Source organism: Heloderma suspectum, chromosome 3 (assembly GCF_057233095.1).
Source record: "Heloderma suspectum isolate Gila_16-S chromosome 3, 16-S_ref, whole genome shotgun sequence".
In the NCBI taxonomy this organism is placed as follows: domain Eukaryota; kingdom Metazoa; phylum Chordata; class Lepidosauria; order Squamata; family Helodermatidae; genus Heloderma; species Heloderma suspectum.
In genome coordinates, this window is record NC_139460.1 from 248,973,047 (window position 1) to 248,990,839 (window position 17,793).

Genomic DNA, 17,793 nt, shown 5'->3' on the forward strand with positions numbered 1-17,793 from the left:
TGTTTTTCTTTACTCTCATGTAAGCATGGGCCTGATCTGGATCAAACCCCTGTGCTCTTGGAGCATTTAAGCTTCTCACCCGTTTTTGTCCTGAAATTCCACCCTCCATGCAGAATTCAGGGAGAGTTAAGAAAAGGGGGAAATTCCTCTATGGAATCAGTGGGGATTTTTTCCCCTTCTTTTAACCACAGCCACCTCCCACAGGTGTGTGTGTGGAATTTCAAGACAAAAACAGGTGCGGGGGGAGTTTAACCCTCCTCTCCTGGAGTGCACTGGTCCTGATTTGAATTGGCCCTGCATGAACTTACACAAGAATAAAGAAAAAAACACAAATGCAGTCAATAGAATGTGTAGTCTGACCCTCATGCACATAGTAAAAAATGTTTTTATTCCATATGGCTTTTAATTTTGAGACTGATGGTTTCTTATTTGACCCTTTTGGGTTTCAAAATAGCATCTGTATTTATTTTGGTTTATTGGTTAAACTGGTTTTAATGCTTTTTTAATGCTGCCTTGGGAGCCCTTATTAGGGCCAAAAGGCAGTTTGTAAATACTCATATAAAAATAAATTATCTGACTTTCCTCACAACATCTGTGTCTATATTCCGTGACTGATCCATTCCCTTCAAAGCCCACACAATGTGTGGACAGGTATGTGGACACTTGATACTTAACTCTATTTCATTTTTTGGAATGTTTAAAAAAAATATATAAAATACTCACAAAGCAAAGGTACACATCATGAATGTTTTTCCCCTTCATTTTATAAATTTAGGCAAGTAAATTGCAGAAGGAAGAAGAGCTTCATAGAAACGACATTCAGGTGCTGCAGGCAGAATTGGTGGCTCAAGAGAAAGCCTTCGGAGACTTGAACACCCAGGCAGATGAATTAAAAGATGAGTTGGTTACTCAGAAGCGAAAACACGCAGCAAATCTTAAAGACCTCACCAAGCAACTTCAGCAAGGTTAATTTTTCTCAGACCTTGGGTTGTCTGGTGTTTTCACAAGCAGGTTCAAACATCAGTGTGGCATCACAGATCTTATGTTTTGTTTCCTTAGCACGCAGAAAATTGGATCAGCTTGAAAATGGCAACTATGATAAAGAAGTCAGCAGTATGGGGAGTCGTTCTAGCTCATCTGGTATGTTCTTTTGTTGGTCTTGCCAACTGTTAAAAAAGCTAAATCATGCCAATTAAATATATTGTTGTTAAAATATATTTTTATTGGCATGATTTTATTTCTGGTAGTTATTCATAATTTCTCCTAAGTTATGACATTCTTGAACCCATGCTTGTTGAAGTTGCTTATGAAATTAATCCCAGGTTAGCTGTAGCAAATCATAATTGTCTGTCTTCTCGACTTGCTGACATGGTGAACAATGGTAAAGCAAATTGCACTTAGCCTGTATAAGGGGTCATGATAATAACTGTGATATTTAATAGAGAAAGTGGTGGCTGATCACCGTGCTTTCTTCCTTACAGAAAAAAAATGCAACTAGAACAGGAGTTGGTAGCATATGTTCACTTCTGAGGGAAATGGAAAAAAGAACAGGGAATGGGCAGGTCTAGCTGCTCTAATTCCTTTGAAATTATGGTTTTGCTTTGAGAATTGTACACTTGTATGCAGTTGCAGTTGTGCAAAGCTACCATGAAATGTTGGAATAGTTCTTGGGGATTTTGAGCCTAACGTTTCTAGCTTGTTGATTTTATCTTCAAATGTGCCTTGGGTGGCAAATAAAAATCTGTTACCTTGGGTATTGCTTCCTCGAAAGTTGGCAGCGCACAAATGAGAAATCACTTTGCACATTACAAACACCGAGCCTGCTGCTTTAAAATTCATTGCTTCTCTAGAACTTTCAGCCTGAAGAGAAATCATTAGTTCTTGCTCAGTATGGAGGCCTGCGATTTGATCTGCGTGATCTGTAACTGGTATCAAAGCTCATGTTCTGCAAAGACCTTGAGGTTCAAAGGCTTGTTTTTGGCTTGTTTCAGACCCCAGGCCCCAAATCACACTTCGGTTTTTCTAGTCAAAGAGATGTGACCTTCCTGAATTCTGCCATGGAGAAACGTTGATACAGTTCTGAAGATATTTGTTTTGTTCTTATTTGGTGATTGGGAAATATGGTAACAAGGAACAAATGACTGGGCTTAGAATTAGGCATTTATGTGTTCAGTTTATATCCTGCCTTTCCACCAAGAAAATGGCATTCAAGGCATTCCAACGAAAATGCAATTGGTTTCAACAGGATCTCTTAATGCTCGAAGCAGCAATGAAGATCGGTCACCAGAAAACAGTGGCTCTTCAGTCGCTGTTGATCATTTCCCTGAAGTGGACAAGACCATCTTAATTGAGAGGATAGTAAGGCTACAGAAAGCACATGCTCGGAAAAATGAAAAGATGGAGTTCATGGAGGATCATATCAAACAGCTGGTGGACGAAATCAGGAAAAAAACCAAGTATGTAGACTATTCGGTCCATATGGTCATTTGACAAAATATGGTGCACAGTGCAATGTTAAACTTAACGCTGGTGCCAGGATCTTACTGTGTACTTCTGTGTCCTTCTTGCTGCGTAATTCTTCCCAGTCCTTTGATTAGCGGTGCCAGACATGTCAAAATAGCCCCATGGAATTTCCATGTTTACTACAGTGAGGTGGAAAAGTTTCTTCCGTTTCTTAGGCATATGGACTAATTCAGTAAAAGAATTATCTTAACAGTAAATACAACTTCACATGGAATTAAACTAAAACAGTTATGTTCATTAAACTGTAGTGATTCAAAGCAAATTATGTGTGTTGATGTATGTAAAGGAGTCTGTGCTGTAAAAATGTCCTGCTTTGAAAGTGAATTCTGAAAGCACTTCCTTAGCAATTTGCTACTCTGGTAATTGCTACCTTTTATGCAAATTGGATCTCAGCAAATTACCTACTGGGAAGGCATTAAGCTTGAATATGTTTCTTCACAGTTCTTATGCTAGCAGAACTTAGACACTAAGCCCTTCATCTCTGTCAAAGAACAGTTAACTTGTATTAGCAGCTTCAGTTCAGAGTTGCTAAGTAGTTGTGTAGCTGTACATGACTGCACCTAATTCTGCAATAGGTCCATTTTCAGAATAAGTAATAGTTATAGACAGCTGCCGATGTAAGATGTAAATTGGAATCCATTTGCTACAAAGGCCAGATTCTTATGTTAATGTTCAGCATAGTGAAGTCTTCACAATTTTCCCAAATGAGTTTTGTGGTTTGTTTTTTTTTCATTTACACATACAAATTAACCAGCGCTTGTCAGCTGGAGACTCATGCAGCTAAACAGCAAAACTGATGTGGTGAAATTGCTCCTTGTGGACTTGATCGCATCAAAATGTGATGCTCAGGCCCGAGGTCATCCTTTTCTATTTTTTATACTGGGGAAAAATGTTCGTTTAATGTGGAGTTTCATGTAAAACTTGAATCTGCTGTTGATTAGCTAAAATGTCGGTCAGAGCTTTCTTTTGCACTTCTTGGGCTTTAGTATCTACCAAGCTGTTATGCTTGACCTCAGATCTGTTAACGACTTTGGGGTGATCCAGGACTAAATAAAGAGAGTAGGAGGCTCAGCTGCCAGTGAGGAGGAGAGGAAGTGGATTTCTTTCTTTCTTTCTTTCTTTCTTTCTTTCTTTCTTTCTTTCTTTCAGATCTATACTGCCCAATAGCCAAAGCTTTCTGGGGGGTTCTCAGAAATTAAAATCCTAAAGTACATGATCAAATACAGCTTTCCTGAGACAGAAAGAATGGGCACGTTGCAGAGTGAGCTACTTGCATGGTTCAGGGCAGTTTGAGTAAGCAAAAGTACTGTGAAGCCACCTGGCAACAGGGAAGGGAGTTTTGATGCTGGAGGCTAGAAGGAAGGCAAATGTAGGGCAACTTCACGCATTGCACTTTTAAAGTATACCTGGATAGATGCTTTGTGCGTGCATGAAAAGGTCATATAAAAATGAGAAACAGGTACGCCCAGGCAGCTGGGGTTAAGCCAGCTCCCCAGGAAGTATATCCTTGCGGGCTCTTCAAAATGAGGGCAGAGTTTGGGAACATCAGTTAAGAGATCGCTCTTTCAGCTGGCTCTGTAGGCCACTGATGAAGATTGACCAAGAAATCTTCTGTACTGATGGGTGATTCTGGGCTCCATCAGTCCACTTTGGGACTGCTGAGACATGTCACTGTCTGTCTAAAAGCAGTGCTGTCCATTTTAAATGTCTCGGGGTTTGTTGCTGCTGGTGAGACTAGCCATGGAGAATTAATTGTGAGCCACTGCTGTGTCTTGCAAAAGAGGATTAAGGGCACAATCCTATGCATGTTTAGACAGAAAAGAGTCCTACAACTCCCACCATGCAGGCTGGGGCATACTGGGAGTTGTAGAACTTTTTTTCTGTCTAAACATGCACAGGATTGCACCCTTAATCTAGTTTGGATATGAGAGTTGTCTACGCATTTACAATCCATAATGGCATGGTTTGGAGTATTGCTGCTCTGACAAGAAACTATTCTTAAAAACTTGAGGGTGAGGAGTGTGTTTCTCTCTCCCAAATGACACATTTATAATACAGTGCTCTGCATGCCAACTCAGAAGCCAGTCCCAAGAGTTCAATGGGAGTCCCAGGTAAGTGTATACAGGGTTGTCGCTTTAAACTCCATTTTTAGAAGGCCTAATAAAGGTATTTGAGCTGTTCCAATATTGACTCCTGGGGAATGGCTGTAGCTCTAATATTGATCTATGTTTTGCATGCAAAAGGTCCCTGGTTCAGTCCACGACATCCTCAGGTAGGTCTGGAAAAGGCTTCTTTGAAACTTTGAAGGGCTGCTGCCAGTCAGAGTCAGCATAGACCAGGGCTAGGCAACTAGTGCCCCCTAGAGGTTTTGTACTAGAATTCTCAGAATCCCTTAGTATGCTGGCTGGGCCTGATGGGACTTGTACTGCAAAACATCTAGAGCACATATTGCCAACCCCTAGTGCAGTCAGTATTGAGCTACATGGACCAATGGTCTCGGATGTCTGTCGCTGGGAAATCTGGTTCTTTTTTGACTCTGCAGAGTTCTGTGTCGTGTACAACTCAATTTGTGAGCCAAGCTGCAGGCTTTTCCCCAAACTCCGGAAACTTTTCTGCGCACTTTTCCTCATAGGTCCTGCAGCTTGTGCAATTTGCGCAGAAATTCACAGATTGCAGAACCTGCAGGAAAAATGCACGAAATGCCTGGAAAATCTGCGAACTGTCCCCGCTCTCTGCAGAGCGATTCAGGCTCTGCAGCGGGAATTGGAACAAAGTCTAGGGGGCCAAACCTAGGAAAACTGGTGAACCTCCACCCTCCCAGATGGATTTCTCCTACATTCCTACAATGGCCTGACTCGGCAGGAGACAGCTTTCTGTGTTCCGTAAGTTGTTCTTCGTAAGCTCACTCTCTGATGCCATCTGGTTTTATACAGAATAATTCAGAGCTACATTTTGAGGGAAGAAGCAGGCACGCTGTCGTCCGAGGCCTCTGACTTCAACAAAGTACATTTAAGTAGGCGCGGTGGGATCATGGCCTCGCTGTACACATCACACCCAGCGGACAGTGGGCTCACATTAGAACTCTCTCTGGAGATCAACAGGAAGCTTCAGGCCGTGCTGGAGGATACTTTATTGAAGAATATTACCCTAAAGGTGATAATTTATTCCTATGAGTGCAATAAATGTATAAAGATCATTTCCTGAAACAGAATTTTATATATATGTATGTATCTGTGTGTGTGTATAATATAATGCTTTTGTTATCCTGTCCAGGGATGTAAAGTAGTTAACAGAAGGCACAACTCACATAAATAACTAACAATATACATAAAAAACTACTAGGGCTGTACTAAAATTTGGCCCTGGTCATTCGTTGTTGTTTATTCATTCAGTCGCTTCCGACTCTTCGTGATTTCATGGACCAGCCCACGCCAGAGCTTCCTGTCGGCCGTCACCACCCCCAGCTCCCCCAAGGTCAAGTCCATCACCTCCAGAATATCATCCATCCATCTTGCCTTTGGTTGGCCCCTCTTCCTTTTGCCTTCCACTTTCCCTAGCATCAGCATCTTCCCCAGGGTATCCTGTCTTCTCATTGTGTGGACAAAGTACTTCAGTTTTGCCTTTAATATCATTCCCTCAAGTGAGCAGTCTGGCTTTATTTCCTGGAGTATGGACTGGTTTGATCTTCTTGCAGTCCAAGGCACTCTCAGAATTTTCCTCCAGCACCACAGTTCAAAAGCATCTATCGTCCTTCGCTCAGCCTTCCTTATGGTCCAGCTCTCGCAGCCAGAAGTTACTACGGGGAATACCATTGCTTTAACCATGTGGACCTTTGTTGTCTGTATGATGTCTCTGCTCTTAACTATTTTATCAAGATTTGTCATTGCTCTCCTCCCAAGAAGTAAACATTGCATGATGTGTTCTGCGTACAGGTTGAATAGGTAGGGTTGAGAGTATACAACCCTGCCATACTCCTTTCCCAATCTTAAACCAGTCCGTTGTTCCGTGGTCTGTTCTTACCGTTGCTACTTGGTCGTTATACAGATTCCTCAGGAGGCAGACAAGATGACTTGGTATCCCCATACCACCAAGAACTTGCCACAGTTTGTTATGATCCACACAGTCAAATGCTTTAGAATAGTCAATAAAACAGAAATAGATGTTTTTCTGAAATTCCCTGGCTTTCTCCATTATCCAGCGGATATTGGCAAATTGGTCTCTAGTTCCTCTGCCTTTTCTAAACCCAGCTTGTACATCTGGCAATTCTCGTTCCATGAATTGCTGGAGTCTACCTTGCAAGATCTTGAGCATTACCTTATTGGCATGTGAAATAAATGCCACTGTTCGATAGTTTGAATGTTCTTTAGTGTTTCTCTTTTTTGGTATGGGGATATAAGTTGATTTTTTCCAATCTGGTAGTCATTCTTGTGTTTTCCAAATTTGCTGTCATATGGCATGCATCACCTTGACAGCATCATCTTGCAAGATTTTAAACAGTTCAGCTGGGATACCATTGTCTCCTGCTGCCTTGTTATTAGCAATGCTTCTTAAGGCCCATTCAACCTCACTCTTCAGAATGTCTGGCTCTAACTCACTGACCACACCGTCAAATCTATCCCTGATGTTATTATCCTTCCTATTCAGATCTTCCGTCTATTCTTGCCACCATTTCTTGCTCTCTTCTGCTTCTGTTAGGTCCTTGCCATCTTTGTTTTTGATCATACCCATTTTTGCCTGGAATTTACCTCCAATGTTTCTAATTTTCTGGAAGAGGTCTCTTGTCCTTCCTGTTCTATTATCTTCTTCCACTTCCACGCATTGCTTGTTTAAAAATAATTCCTTATCTCTTCTGGCTAACCTCTGGAATTTTGCATTTAATTGGGCATATCCCTCCCTTTCAGTGTTGCATTTTGCTTTCCTTCTTTCTTGGGCTACTTCCTGTGTCTCAGCAAACAGCCATCTTGCCTTCTTGGTTTTCTTTTTCTTTGGGACGTTTTTTGTTGCCGCCTCCTGAACAATGTTGTGAACTTCTGTCCATAGTTCTACCGGGACCCTGTCTACTAAATCTAGTCCCTTAAACCTATTCTTCACCTCCACTGCATATTCACTGTAAGCATATGAGGAATATTAGTGAGCCCATATCTAACTGCTCTGTGGGTCTTCCCTATTCTCTTTGGTCTGATTCTAAATTGTTCAATAAGAAGTTCGTGATCTGAACTACAATCAGCTCCAGGTCTTGTTTTTACCAACTGCATAGATGTCCGCCACCTTTGGCTACAAAGGATGTAGTCAGTCTGATTTCGGTGTCAACCATCTGGTGAAGTCCATGTATAAAGTCGTCTTTTAGGTTGTTGGAAGAGAGTGTTGGTTATGCACAATGAGTTGTCTTGGCAAAATTCTATCAGCCTATGTCCCACTTCATTTTGTTCTCCCAGACCATGCTAGCCTGTAGTTCCAGGTGTCATTTGACTACCCACCTTAGCATTCCAGTCTCCTGTAATGAAAATAACATCTCATGCATGCCTTAATTACATCCTGTTTGGACTACTGTAATGCAGTCTACATGGGGCTGCTTTGAAAACTGTTCAGAAACTTCTGAAAACTAGAATGCTGCAGCCAAACTGTTGACCAGTGCCAGTTACAGGGAGCACCTGACTCCCTTGTTACAACAGCTTCACTGGCTACCTGTTTTGTTTCTGGGCAGAATTCAAAGTGCTAGTTATGATGTAGAAAGCCCTCTACAGCTTGGGACCAGGATACCCGAAAGACCGCTTTCTCCCATATGAGCCTGCCCAAGTCTTAAGATCCTCGGGAGAGGCCCTTCTTTCGAGACCGTCACCTTCAGAAGTGCGTTTTGTGGCAACGTGAAAGAGGACCTTCTTGGTGGCCGCTCCCAGGCTATGGAACTCCCTGCTGAGGGAGGCTGCGTTTGCGCCTTCCCTGCTGTCCTTCCACTGGCAGGCAAAGACTTTTTATTCAAGCAGGCCTTTGGCATCTAAGCAGATCTGTTGGGTTGGATGTTGAACAATGTTATTCTATTGTTCTGTTTTAATTGTGTTTTAATGCATTTGTTTTATTATTTGATCAAGTCTTATTTGATTGTAAGCTGCCTTGAGTGCCATTTTTCTTGGTAGAAAGGCAGGTACAAATCAAATAATAATAAGAAAAACCAAGGCCCTGAGCATAGCTAGGGCTGCTGTCCTAAGCACATTTCTCTTGTATTGGTCTCACTGTAGACTGGTATCCATCCAACCCCTATATGCTTCCACCAATTCCTGACTAAGCTATTTCAGATTCTGCAAAAATTCAAATACCATTGAAATATGCATTGGGGTTATTGAATTTGGGTTTCTTCATTTAGAGTCTGAAATAACCACAGCTTTTGTTTAAAAGGAAGTGGATAAAAGTGAATCACAAAAAACCAAAATGTTAAAAAAAATACTTTTATCTTCTTGCTGTGAAGTTATTGAATGTTTCAGATCAATGCAGTCGGAGTGTCTTTGAAGTGGTGGTATATGACTGCTATTTACTGTAGAAAAAGTATTTTAAACATATCCTAAGGGCACAGTCCTATGGGTTGTGCCCTGGGTACTTATAAGCCCCTGAACCTGGCAGCTTACAGGTATCCTATGCAGAGAGGGAGGTGCCTTTCAACTCCCACACTGCATTTATTTTTAGCTAGGCAGGCGATTTTGCCTGCCTAGCACAGGCTTCGGGGACAGAGATGGAAGGAGGCTGGGGTGGCGATAGGAAAAGGCATAAGTCAGCCGCCCTGGTCTCCTCTCCTCCACTCCCTCAGGAATGCCTCAATTCCCCCGTCTCCGTGCTCCGTTTACTGAGCATGGAGAGGCAGCCAGTGTGGTTCTCTCTGTGCCAGCCATGAGGGGGAGGGATGGGGGAGCGTGGTTTCCTGGCTCCAAGCTCGGAGCCCGGGCTCCAAGCTCGGAGCCAGAAAACTGAAAAATCCTCTGTCCCCCAGATGCAGATCCTAAGGGGTCATAGGATTGCTCCCTCCATGAACCTACAATCTCTAGAATAGGCTATGTATCTGTACATAAAATAATTTTGATTAAATTATTGTTCTTGCTTGCAAGTGTCTGCTAGTCTTGGACTGTAACAGAATTGAATTAATTCATCCTTGATAACTAGACATAGTTTTATTTTAAATGGAGTATTGCAAGGTCCACTAGTATTTCCCTCTGTTTTCTTCAAAGGAAAATCTGCAAACACTAGGAACAGAAATAGAACGGCTAATTAAGCAGCAGCATGAACTGGAACAGAGGCTGAAGCAAACATAACTGAGAGCAAGACAAAGATGGCAGAAAAAGCAGGTGCTGCAAACCAGTTGGTATATAAGGTAGATATATTCTGCCAGTGTATTCTGTTGATCCTACAAAGCTGTAACAAGGCAAACTGACATATGGTTATGAGCAAGGTTTACGAGACCTTGGCCCTAATGCCTGCTTTGCCTGAAGTGATGGAGATGCTGAACTTTTCTGAACACTATTTTCATCCATATTGCTTTTCACTGAAAAAAGATATCAAGATTTACAAGTTTTATTTAGGGAGTGTGCAAAAATCTCAGTTTTGTGCAATGAAAATACTCTGTTAATGAAGAAGCTTGAAAGGAGAATAGACTGTCCTGGGATGTTGGGGGGGGGGGTGTTGTCCAGGAGTTGAGGTGAAGAGGATTGGCTATTGGCCATATTCCATTTATTGCCCTCTAGGACATAAACATTTTCCCTCAAACATGCAGACATTCTTGGATTTATTTAAATGGACTGATTTTATTTATAACATGCATTGGAAAAGGGCTTTGTCGTAGACGGTTTCCTTTAAATATACCACCTTTATGACATTATAATGCATATTTTATCAATCAGAGAAGAGAGAGTTTTTAAAAATCCCTGTTGACTCTTCAGATGTGAATTGGGTTTTTTTTTAATTGAAGAGAAAAAAATGATCAAGAAATTTCTACTGCAGTTAATTGACATAAGCTGTTGAAACCGGACTTGTACCTTTGGGGATTGCTAACAAAATATGGAGTTAAGAGACTTAATAATAATTTTGAACCCTGGGAATAGGCTTGGTAAATTGAAATGGAAATAAAAATTACATACGTTTATTGCAACATAAACATGGGTGATAAATGAGTAGTAACATATCACATTTCTTTACAAGTGGTGACACTTCAAACTCCCAACATGGATGGATGAAGGAAAAAGGGGATTTGTGAGGGCTCTTAGGCTACTGAGCTCATTTTCACAAGCTGCACAACAAGTAGGAGTCCAATACAACAAATGACTTTTTTCAGAGTCATGGTTTTTGCAGAGTGAACAGAAAAACCATCCGCTATCACTTGCTGCAATGGTGGACGACCACCACCTATTTCACTCTTATCTACCACGAGAGACTAATAAACAGCATTATCGCTGCCTATAATATATATGTGAGCAGTTCCCAAAATACAAATGGTAGAGCATTAGAAATGATTACACCTGTGAAGAGTCTTGGCTGGTGGACAGAATATGGTCGGTAAAACTTTCTTGAGGCTCCCACCTGTTGGAGAAGAGAAAGGAAGCTGAGTGGGGGCGAGTTTTAGCCTCGCCTCTTTCTCTTGCTTTGACAAGTGCTAGCATGTATCTGTGTTTCCCAGCAGCAGCAGAGCAATAGGAGGAGGCTCCAGTTTCTTCTGCTTAACTGTCTTTCTTCATGTTTCTTTTCCTGGAGGGAGCAGTACATGTTCAGGTTTGTACTTGCCCTGGTATGAGGAGGAAGGTTAGGCAAACTCTTGTCCTTCCACTCTTTCTCCTCTCCTCCTCCCCTTTCAGGAAGTTGAGGATTAAAGTGAATGCCTTATTCTAGACACTGTCCAAAAGCACATTGCCAGAAAAAACATAAATCATTTGTGACTATTTTTAAAGTTATACTAATCAAACGGCCATTCAACATTTTTCCATATGCCTTTCAATTCTAATTAACTTTCCTCCCTTTACTATATTACACCCCCACCCAAAAAAAGAGCCCCCTTCCCTTGTACAGGGAATGAAGCCACAGTTTCAGGTTACAGTGTTCTGTTTGATTGTGTATTCAAAAATACAAAGACTCCACTTGAATTGTTTACGTAGTTGTGTGTGGCTCTGTTCGTCTTCTCAAGCGTATGGATGTAGTCATACTTTGAGAGAACTGCTTTTTTGTGGGGGAAACTAAACATATTCATTCTATAAATATGTATATAGTGCTAGAGTTTGTATTTTTTTAAAAGCCATCCTGCATTTCATATTTTTCTGAAAGTGTGATACATGTGTACAGTAGTAACATTACAGTAAATAATGTTTGCCTTCCACTTCACAGTGTTAAATTGTACACTCATGTTATCTATTCATTTTGGGTGGTGGGGAGAGAACACACCTCGTTGTACATAACGAACATAAGCTGCATACCCACTTACCTGGGAGGGAGTAGGCCCCATTGAACTCAGTTGGACTTACATCTGAGTAGACACTTAAAGGATTGTGGTGTTAGACATTTGCCCCCAAATTTAGTTTTAACTCATTGAGTATAAATAAGAACTGGAATAACTGAAACAATACAAGCATGCAACCTTTCATTCAAGTGGGTAGTCCTAGTTAATCCCACAAGATTGATTTTAAGGATCAGGACTTCAGCAGTGGTTGTATGTCAAAATGTTTACAAAAAACAGGGTTTCTTAGCTTTGTATGGTAGGATTGTATTTATTTTCAGAGCAGTGTATCGCTCAGCACCACAAACTTATCCTATGAAGCAGGACCATGACTGAAAAGTGTTACGTTTGTAATTGCACTGAAGCTGGTTTAAAAAGTACTCAGGACTGCCTGGGTTGAGCTACCTTTCCTCCTTTCTGGAGAATTGGCCCAGCATGAATAAGGGTTTGCATTTTTGATCTAGATTATTAGGATGAGGGGGGGAAAGGAGTTCTGAAAGAAAAATAATGTTCACCAAAGCCATGTTCACCAAAATAATCATTTTGAGGAGCCTTTGATATGCCTTATTTCTTCTGTTCTTATAGATGATATGAATGATAGATGATATGAATATACCCAGAGTCTCCGGCAGCAGCTTTATGTTTGCTTGGACAGAAGCATGCAAAGCTTGTGGTGAGCTAGTTGTGTGAAGCAGCTGCCATGTGCAGAACTGGACTTTTAGCATATTGCCACAAAGCCACCTGTTTGGCGTGGCATGCAAAATACATTTTGCATGAAGCAGTCAGCTCAAGAAGCTCGACGGAGGATAGGTGTCTTTACATGAGCAAATTTTTAAAGTGGCTACCATCCACTCTAGGTCTTGAGAGAACGGTCTTAAATGCGAAAGGAGCAGGAGAATGTACTCCTCACTGGAGATAACAACATACTCCAAAACTGTTTTGCATGATGTTTTGCTCCACTGTCTCTTCCCTGAGATGTACTGGTCAATCCAAAAGAAATACTTTCTCTAGAAAGCAAAGGGCAGCTCTGGGATATCTTCAGTATGACTAGGATCATCCTTTCTTAGAAATATATTCCAGTATATAACCTGGATCAACATACAAATCTCAGGTTAATAAGCCAAGATTTGCACAAGCCTCATGCTTGTGTGCTTCATCCTCATGCTATCCCTTTGGCACACTGAAATCTTCCATTAACTATAGTTTCCTGTTATATCTGAACAGGGAAACGGGGGTTACTAAATTCAGAACAAGCCAGGATGTTAAACTACAATGTAAGTTGGTTTGAGGTTGGTTAAGGTCGTGGCTTGTTCTGAACCTTGTAAACAACGTTTCCTGTTTCAGAATTACTTAAACAGAGAACTGTGGTTAGTGGAAGACTTCCTAGGTTAATCTCAGCTTGCCAAGAAGGGGAGAGGTGGCACTGACAGAGTGTGGAAATGCAAGGCCTGTTTATACCTGGTTTAATTAAGCTGAGATTTGTACATCTGAACCATGCATGTGTGTGTGTGTGTGTGTGTGTGTGTGTGAGAGAGAGAGAGAGAGAGAGAGAGAGAGAGAATATGAGCAAGTACAGAAAGTAAGGCATGTCATCCACTTCTTCTATAGGAATACCTAAAGGTGGTTGCCATTTTGCATATGATCCCTGTGAAAGCATAACCATAGCACTTCTGTGTGCATATTTGTCCTTGTTGTATGCTGATAACTTAAGAGAGGTCCAGGCACTGAAAATGCAGAAAAACTCAGTGTTTCTCATCACACCATTCTAGCAACAAGTTTTGCTTTGTATAATAGCAGAGAAACATGGATGATAATGTAACCTGGTAATTGGTATTGTTCTTCTGATGCAGAGTGGAATGAAGAAAAGTGCTGTGGAGATGGAAAAACATGTGACTGCATTGTATGTGTGCTGAAAAAAATGTTTGTAGCAACTATAATCTCACAGGTCTCTGTTAGGAGTTTCCTTCTTTGTCAGCTTTTTCAGTACTATATAGCAGTTTGGGAAAGGTTTTGTTCTTGTCAAGGTATTTTCTGATATAAATTTGAAGTATCTATTTGTATCAGCCCTGTGTTTTAGCTCACTTTGACGTCTGAATCATTAGAAAGCCATTGGATTTGATGGTATTTTTGCTATTTTTCATACATGCAATCTGAAGGTCAAGATGATATGAGATATGTGCCTAGGGGTGCTTCCAGATGAGGCTTTTATTGTGCAATCACCCTGCCTCATTCATGAAATTTTATCAAAGGTCTAGACAATGTCATCTTCTATTTGTAACCCTCCTGTGTTTTCCCAGTGCGTTTTCTGCCATTTTTCTCACCAGAGAAAATCTATTAAGGAGAGAAAGACAGAATAGGTGCACAGTGCCTTTTGACTGGTAGCGCTAGTAGCCGTTCTTCCAGAAGCACCCTAATTCTCCTGCTTTTTTAAAAAAAATGGTAAATGCAGCCATGCCAGGGGGATGACGGGAGGAGGGTCATTGGGTCAGTGGAGTGATGGGAGCAGGGATTAACCTTTTCTTCCCATGCTATCTTCTTCCATGCTGTCTTCCGGGTTCAAATCATCCATTGCCCTCTCTGTCGTGCGCACGCGTGCGTGCACGCACACACGCACACACACATACACACACTTACTTGCCATTAAAAAACATCAGTTGGAGATCCAAGCATTATTAGCATGAACAGTTGTTGCCGTGCATGACAGAGCACCTCCCTGGCCAAAATTGTGTACAAACCCATATTATTTAGTGAAAGAGAATAGTGCACTGTAAACAGCCCTGGGATTGATAGATGCTATGAAGAGTAGTATCTAAACTCTTTTCAGTAAATACAGAAAGAGTGCCCTGAGCTTGGAACAGTCCAGACACGTTTTACTGCAGTGTGCCTCCCCCAGCAATTCAGACATGTGTGTACTGTATAGATGAATACTGATACATATCTCAGTCAGTATTCTTCACCATGATAATCCAGGTTCTGTTCCAAGAAAAACTAATTCTGCAATCTGTGTAAATGATACAAATGCATTTTTTTTTAACATAACTTACTACACTTTTGGTAGCCGTTGGCAGGGGCAATAGTTCTTTACTCCCAGTGGCTAACAAAAGGTCTAATTCGTTAGAAATACTTGCTTTGTAGAGCCCTGAAATTCCATGATCCTGACAGATCAAAGGCTGATCAGCCCCCACCAACTCCGTTTTCCAAGATGGCACCAAGCGTTGTTCACAAACCTCTCAGACTTGTCTTTGAAACCATAAGGACTGGAGACTTGCTTCTGGAGCTCTAATAAAAGCAGATTTTCTTGAGATGCTGAATTCTGCCCCAATACCAAATTCTGTATGTTTACTGTGTTTGCCCTGAATAGTGGAGTGTGCACAGTTCTGTCACCATATTAGTGCCTACCTCCTTACTTAGAGGTTTGGTAACTGTCATCTGAGGACGTATCTGAGGGCTCCATTCAATGTTGTGATGCAAAAGGGAAGAATGCTGGCCAGCCTAAGAACACTGACTTGTGTATGCGTGTATGGGCATGGGCCACGGCATTTCAAAGTGTGTATAAATGAGGTCTGATTCACATAAGTGTATACATCACTTGATTTCTCATCGTTTGATTACACTTGGTTGAATGACTGTAGTAAAAAGTATTATGTTTCAGGTGAGGTTGGGTAATAGTTCTACCTTAGTATTGAATTTTGTGATGGCTGAGTCACACATGCAAGTTATCCCCTGATGTAGCTGTTCTCCAGTTCCCGATGACTGCTGTCCTTAGCAAGGCACACAAGAGCTGATGGAGAAGGACTGGAAGACAAACTCTCGAGACTTTTGCGTGTATCTGTAAAGTCACTATTCCCGTGATATTGACCTCCTTCCAGAAAGTATTCTGCTTTCACTGATCATTATTTGCTTGCAACTCATTTCCTCAAGTTTTAAATTTGAGCAAGTACTATCAAGGCTTAGTGCTTATCAATGATCACCAAAACGGCCTGTCTTCTGAGTCAGTAGGCTTGTGTGTCCTGCTTTTAAAATGCATCTCTTAGTTCTTGAAACAAAGAGGAAAATGTTTGTTTCCCATCCACCACCACCCCCGGCTTCTATCTATTCAATAATATTTTTTTAGAATACACAAGCCGCTATGAATGTTATATTGTATATTATTCATAATCTTTTACATGCAAGATGGTTGAATAATTTGTTGACAACAGTAGGTGGTGCTAGAAAACACTTCATGTCTTCTAGTGGGGGAGGGGGGAGAACTACATGTAAGGGAAAATGTTGCCAGATCTATGTGGATCGTAGCTATGGGTTTTTTCCCCTTACAATGGAAGCATTTTATTTATCAATTTTTGTGTTTCATTATGTCCAATCTTCCATTTGTATGTATGTGTGTTAAGACAAACATATCTAAAACAATGGCTTGAGTTGATTTATATTCTGTAGATATTTCTGTATAAATGAAAATCCCCCCCCCCAGATGTGGCTATACATTATGTATATATTGGACTTTGAAATAATAAACAACATGAACAAATGTGCAGATGCTTCTGTTTACTATTCTTGGCTGCAACATTTCTGGAAAACCGTTCTTGTTAACGTCTGTGTACTGAATTGATACTGATGCACGTTGCAATGCGTACCCTCAGTCCCCATTAACCAAATCAGGGGTGAGCAACTTGTGGCCCCCAGGTGTTGTTGGACTGCAACTTCCATCATTTCTATGTTTTTATCACTTTTAATATTTTAACTGCTTTTATGTATTTTATTGCTGTAAGCTGCCTTGGTAGGGCTTCTGCCCTTAAAGGCGGCCAAGAAATGTTTTAAATAAAAATAAATAAATGTCTTGCTTTTAGCTGTTTTGGCTGGGGCTGATGGGAGTTGCAGTCTTGCTCACCCCTGGACTAAGTGGCTGGATCTGATGAGGATGGGAATGTGCATCTCCATCCTAGGCCACTAGTCACATGCAACAAAGCAAAATAGAACCGATTTCGGAGGCACAGAGGCGATGGATGCTGAAGACCATTTTTTCCAGGAAGGGTTTCCATTGCACTTGCTGGGGCCACAAGTTGCTCAATAAACATTTATTTATTGTTCATTACTACATTTATATCCCACCTTTTTTCCTCTTGCAAGGAGCCCAAGGTGGCTTACATGGTCCTCCTCCTCCTTCTCGCTGGTTTATCCTCACAACAACCCTGTGAGGTAGGTTAGCTGAGAGTCAGTGACTGGCCCAAAGTCACCAGTGAGCTTTATGGCCAACTGGGGACTAGACCCCGGATCTCCCGAGTCGCAGTCCAGCACTGTAACCACTACACCACACATAGGGCTATAATCCTAAACTCAGTCACTAGACAGCATGTCCCATGGAACGTAGCAAGACTTACTTTAGAGTAAACATCCTTAGTACTGCGCTGCATATGAATCTACCTCATCGGTACGTGCATATTGGATGAATTAGACCTCTTCCTACTGAGTTCATAACTTGTCCCAGTCTGCCCGGCTGCCCTCTGGGGAGCAACCCATGCCGCACTATTAATCCCCTTCAGAAGTCAGCCATGCATAGAGCATGCGCATGGATAACTTGGGAATGCAGCTGTGCTGCTGGCCCCGCCCTGATGGCCTGATAGGGTGGGGTTCCTATGCATGACCTTCTGACATCCACGCTCACTGCACAGGTGTGGGCAGGCAAATAAATTGGGACAGCACCAGCTGCGCAAACCTGCTTCCCTTTCATCACATGGAGCTTAAAAAGCGCTGCTTTTTGGAAAAGCTTCTAGAACACTCTCTAGGCTAGCTGAACGCTTAACCAGTTTATG

At 41.5% G+C, this 17,793-nt stretch overlaps 1 protein-coding gene across 3 annotated transcripts in view; it reads left to right on the forward strand.

The window, feature by feature from the left end:
• CCDC186 (coiled-coil domain containing 186) overlaps positions 1-16,505 on the forward strand; it is a 54,258-nt gene extending 37,753 nt beyond the window's left edge. Inside the window, exons 12-17 of one of the 3 annotated variants that reach the window (XR_014789485.1) lie at positions 776-965; positions 1,060-1,140; positions 2,246-2,456; positions 5,457-5,676; positions 9,738-9,880; positions 12,572-12,649. Coding sequence is in view for 2 of the 3 variants with exons in the window: in XM_084846161.1 (XP_084702287.1) it covers positions 776-965; positions 1,060-1,140; positions 2,246-2,456; positions 5,457-5,676; positions 9,738-9,821 (786 nt within the window). In the remaining variant the exon portion in view is untranslated. Of the gene's footprint in view, positions 1-775; positions 966-1,059; positions 1,141-1,991; positions 2,783-5,456; positions 5,677-9,737 lie in introns of those variants that run through there. The other 2 variants (XM_084846161.1, XM_084846162.1) reach the window with 2 other exon arrangements.
• The last annotated feature ends 1,288 nt before the right edge of the window (positions 16,506-17,793 follow it).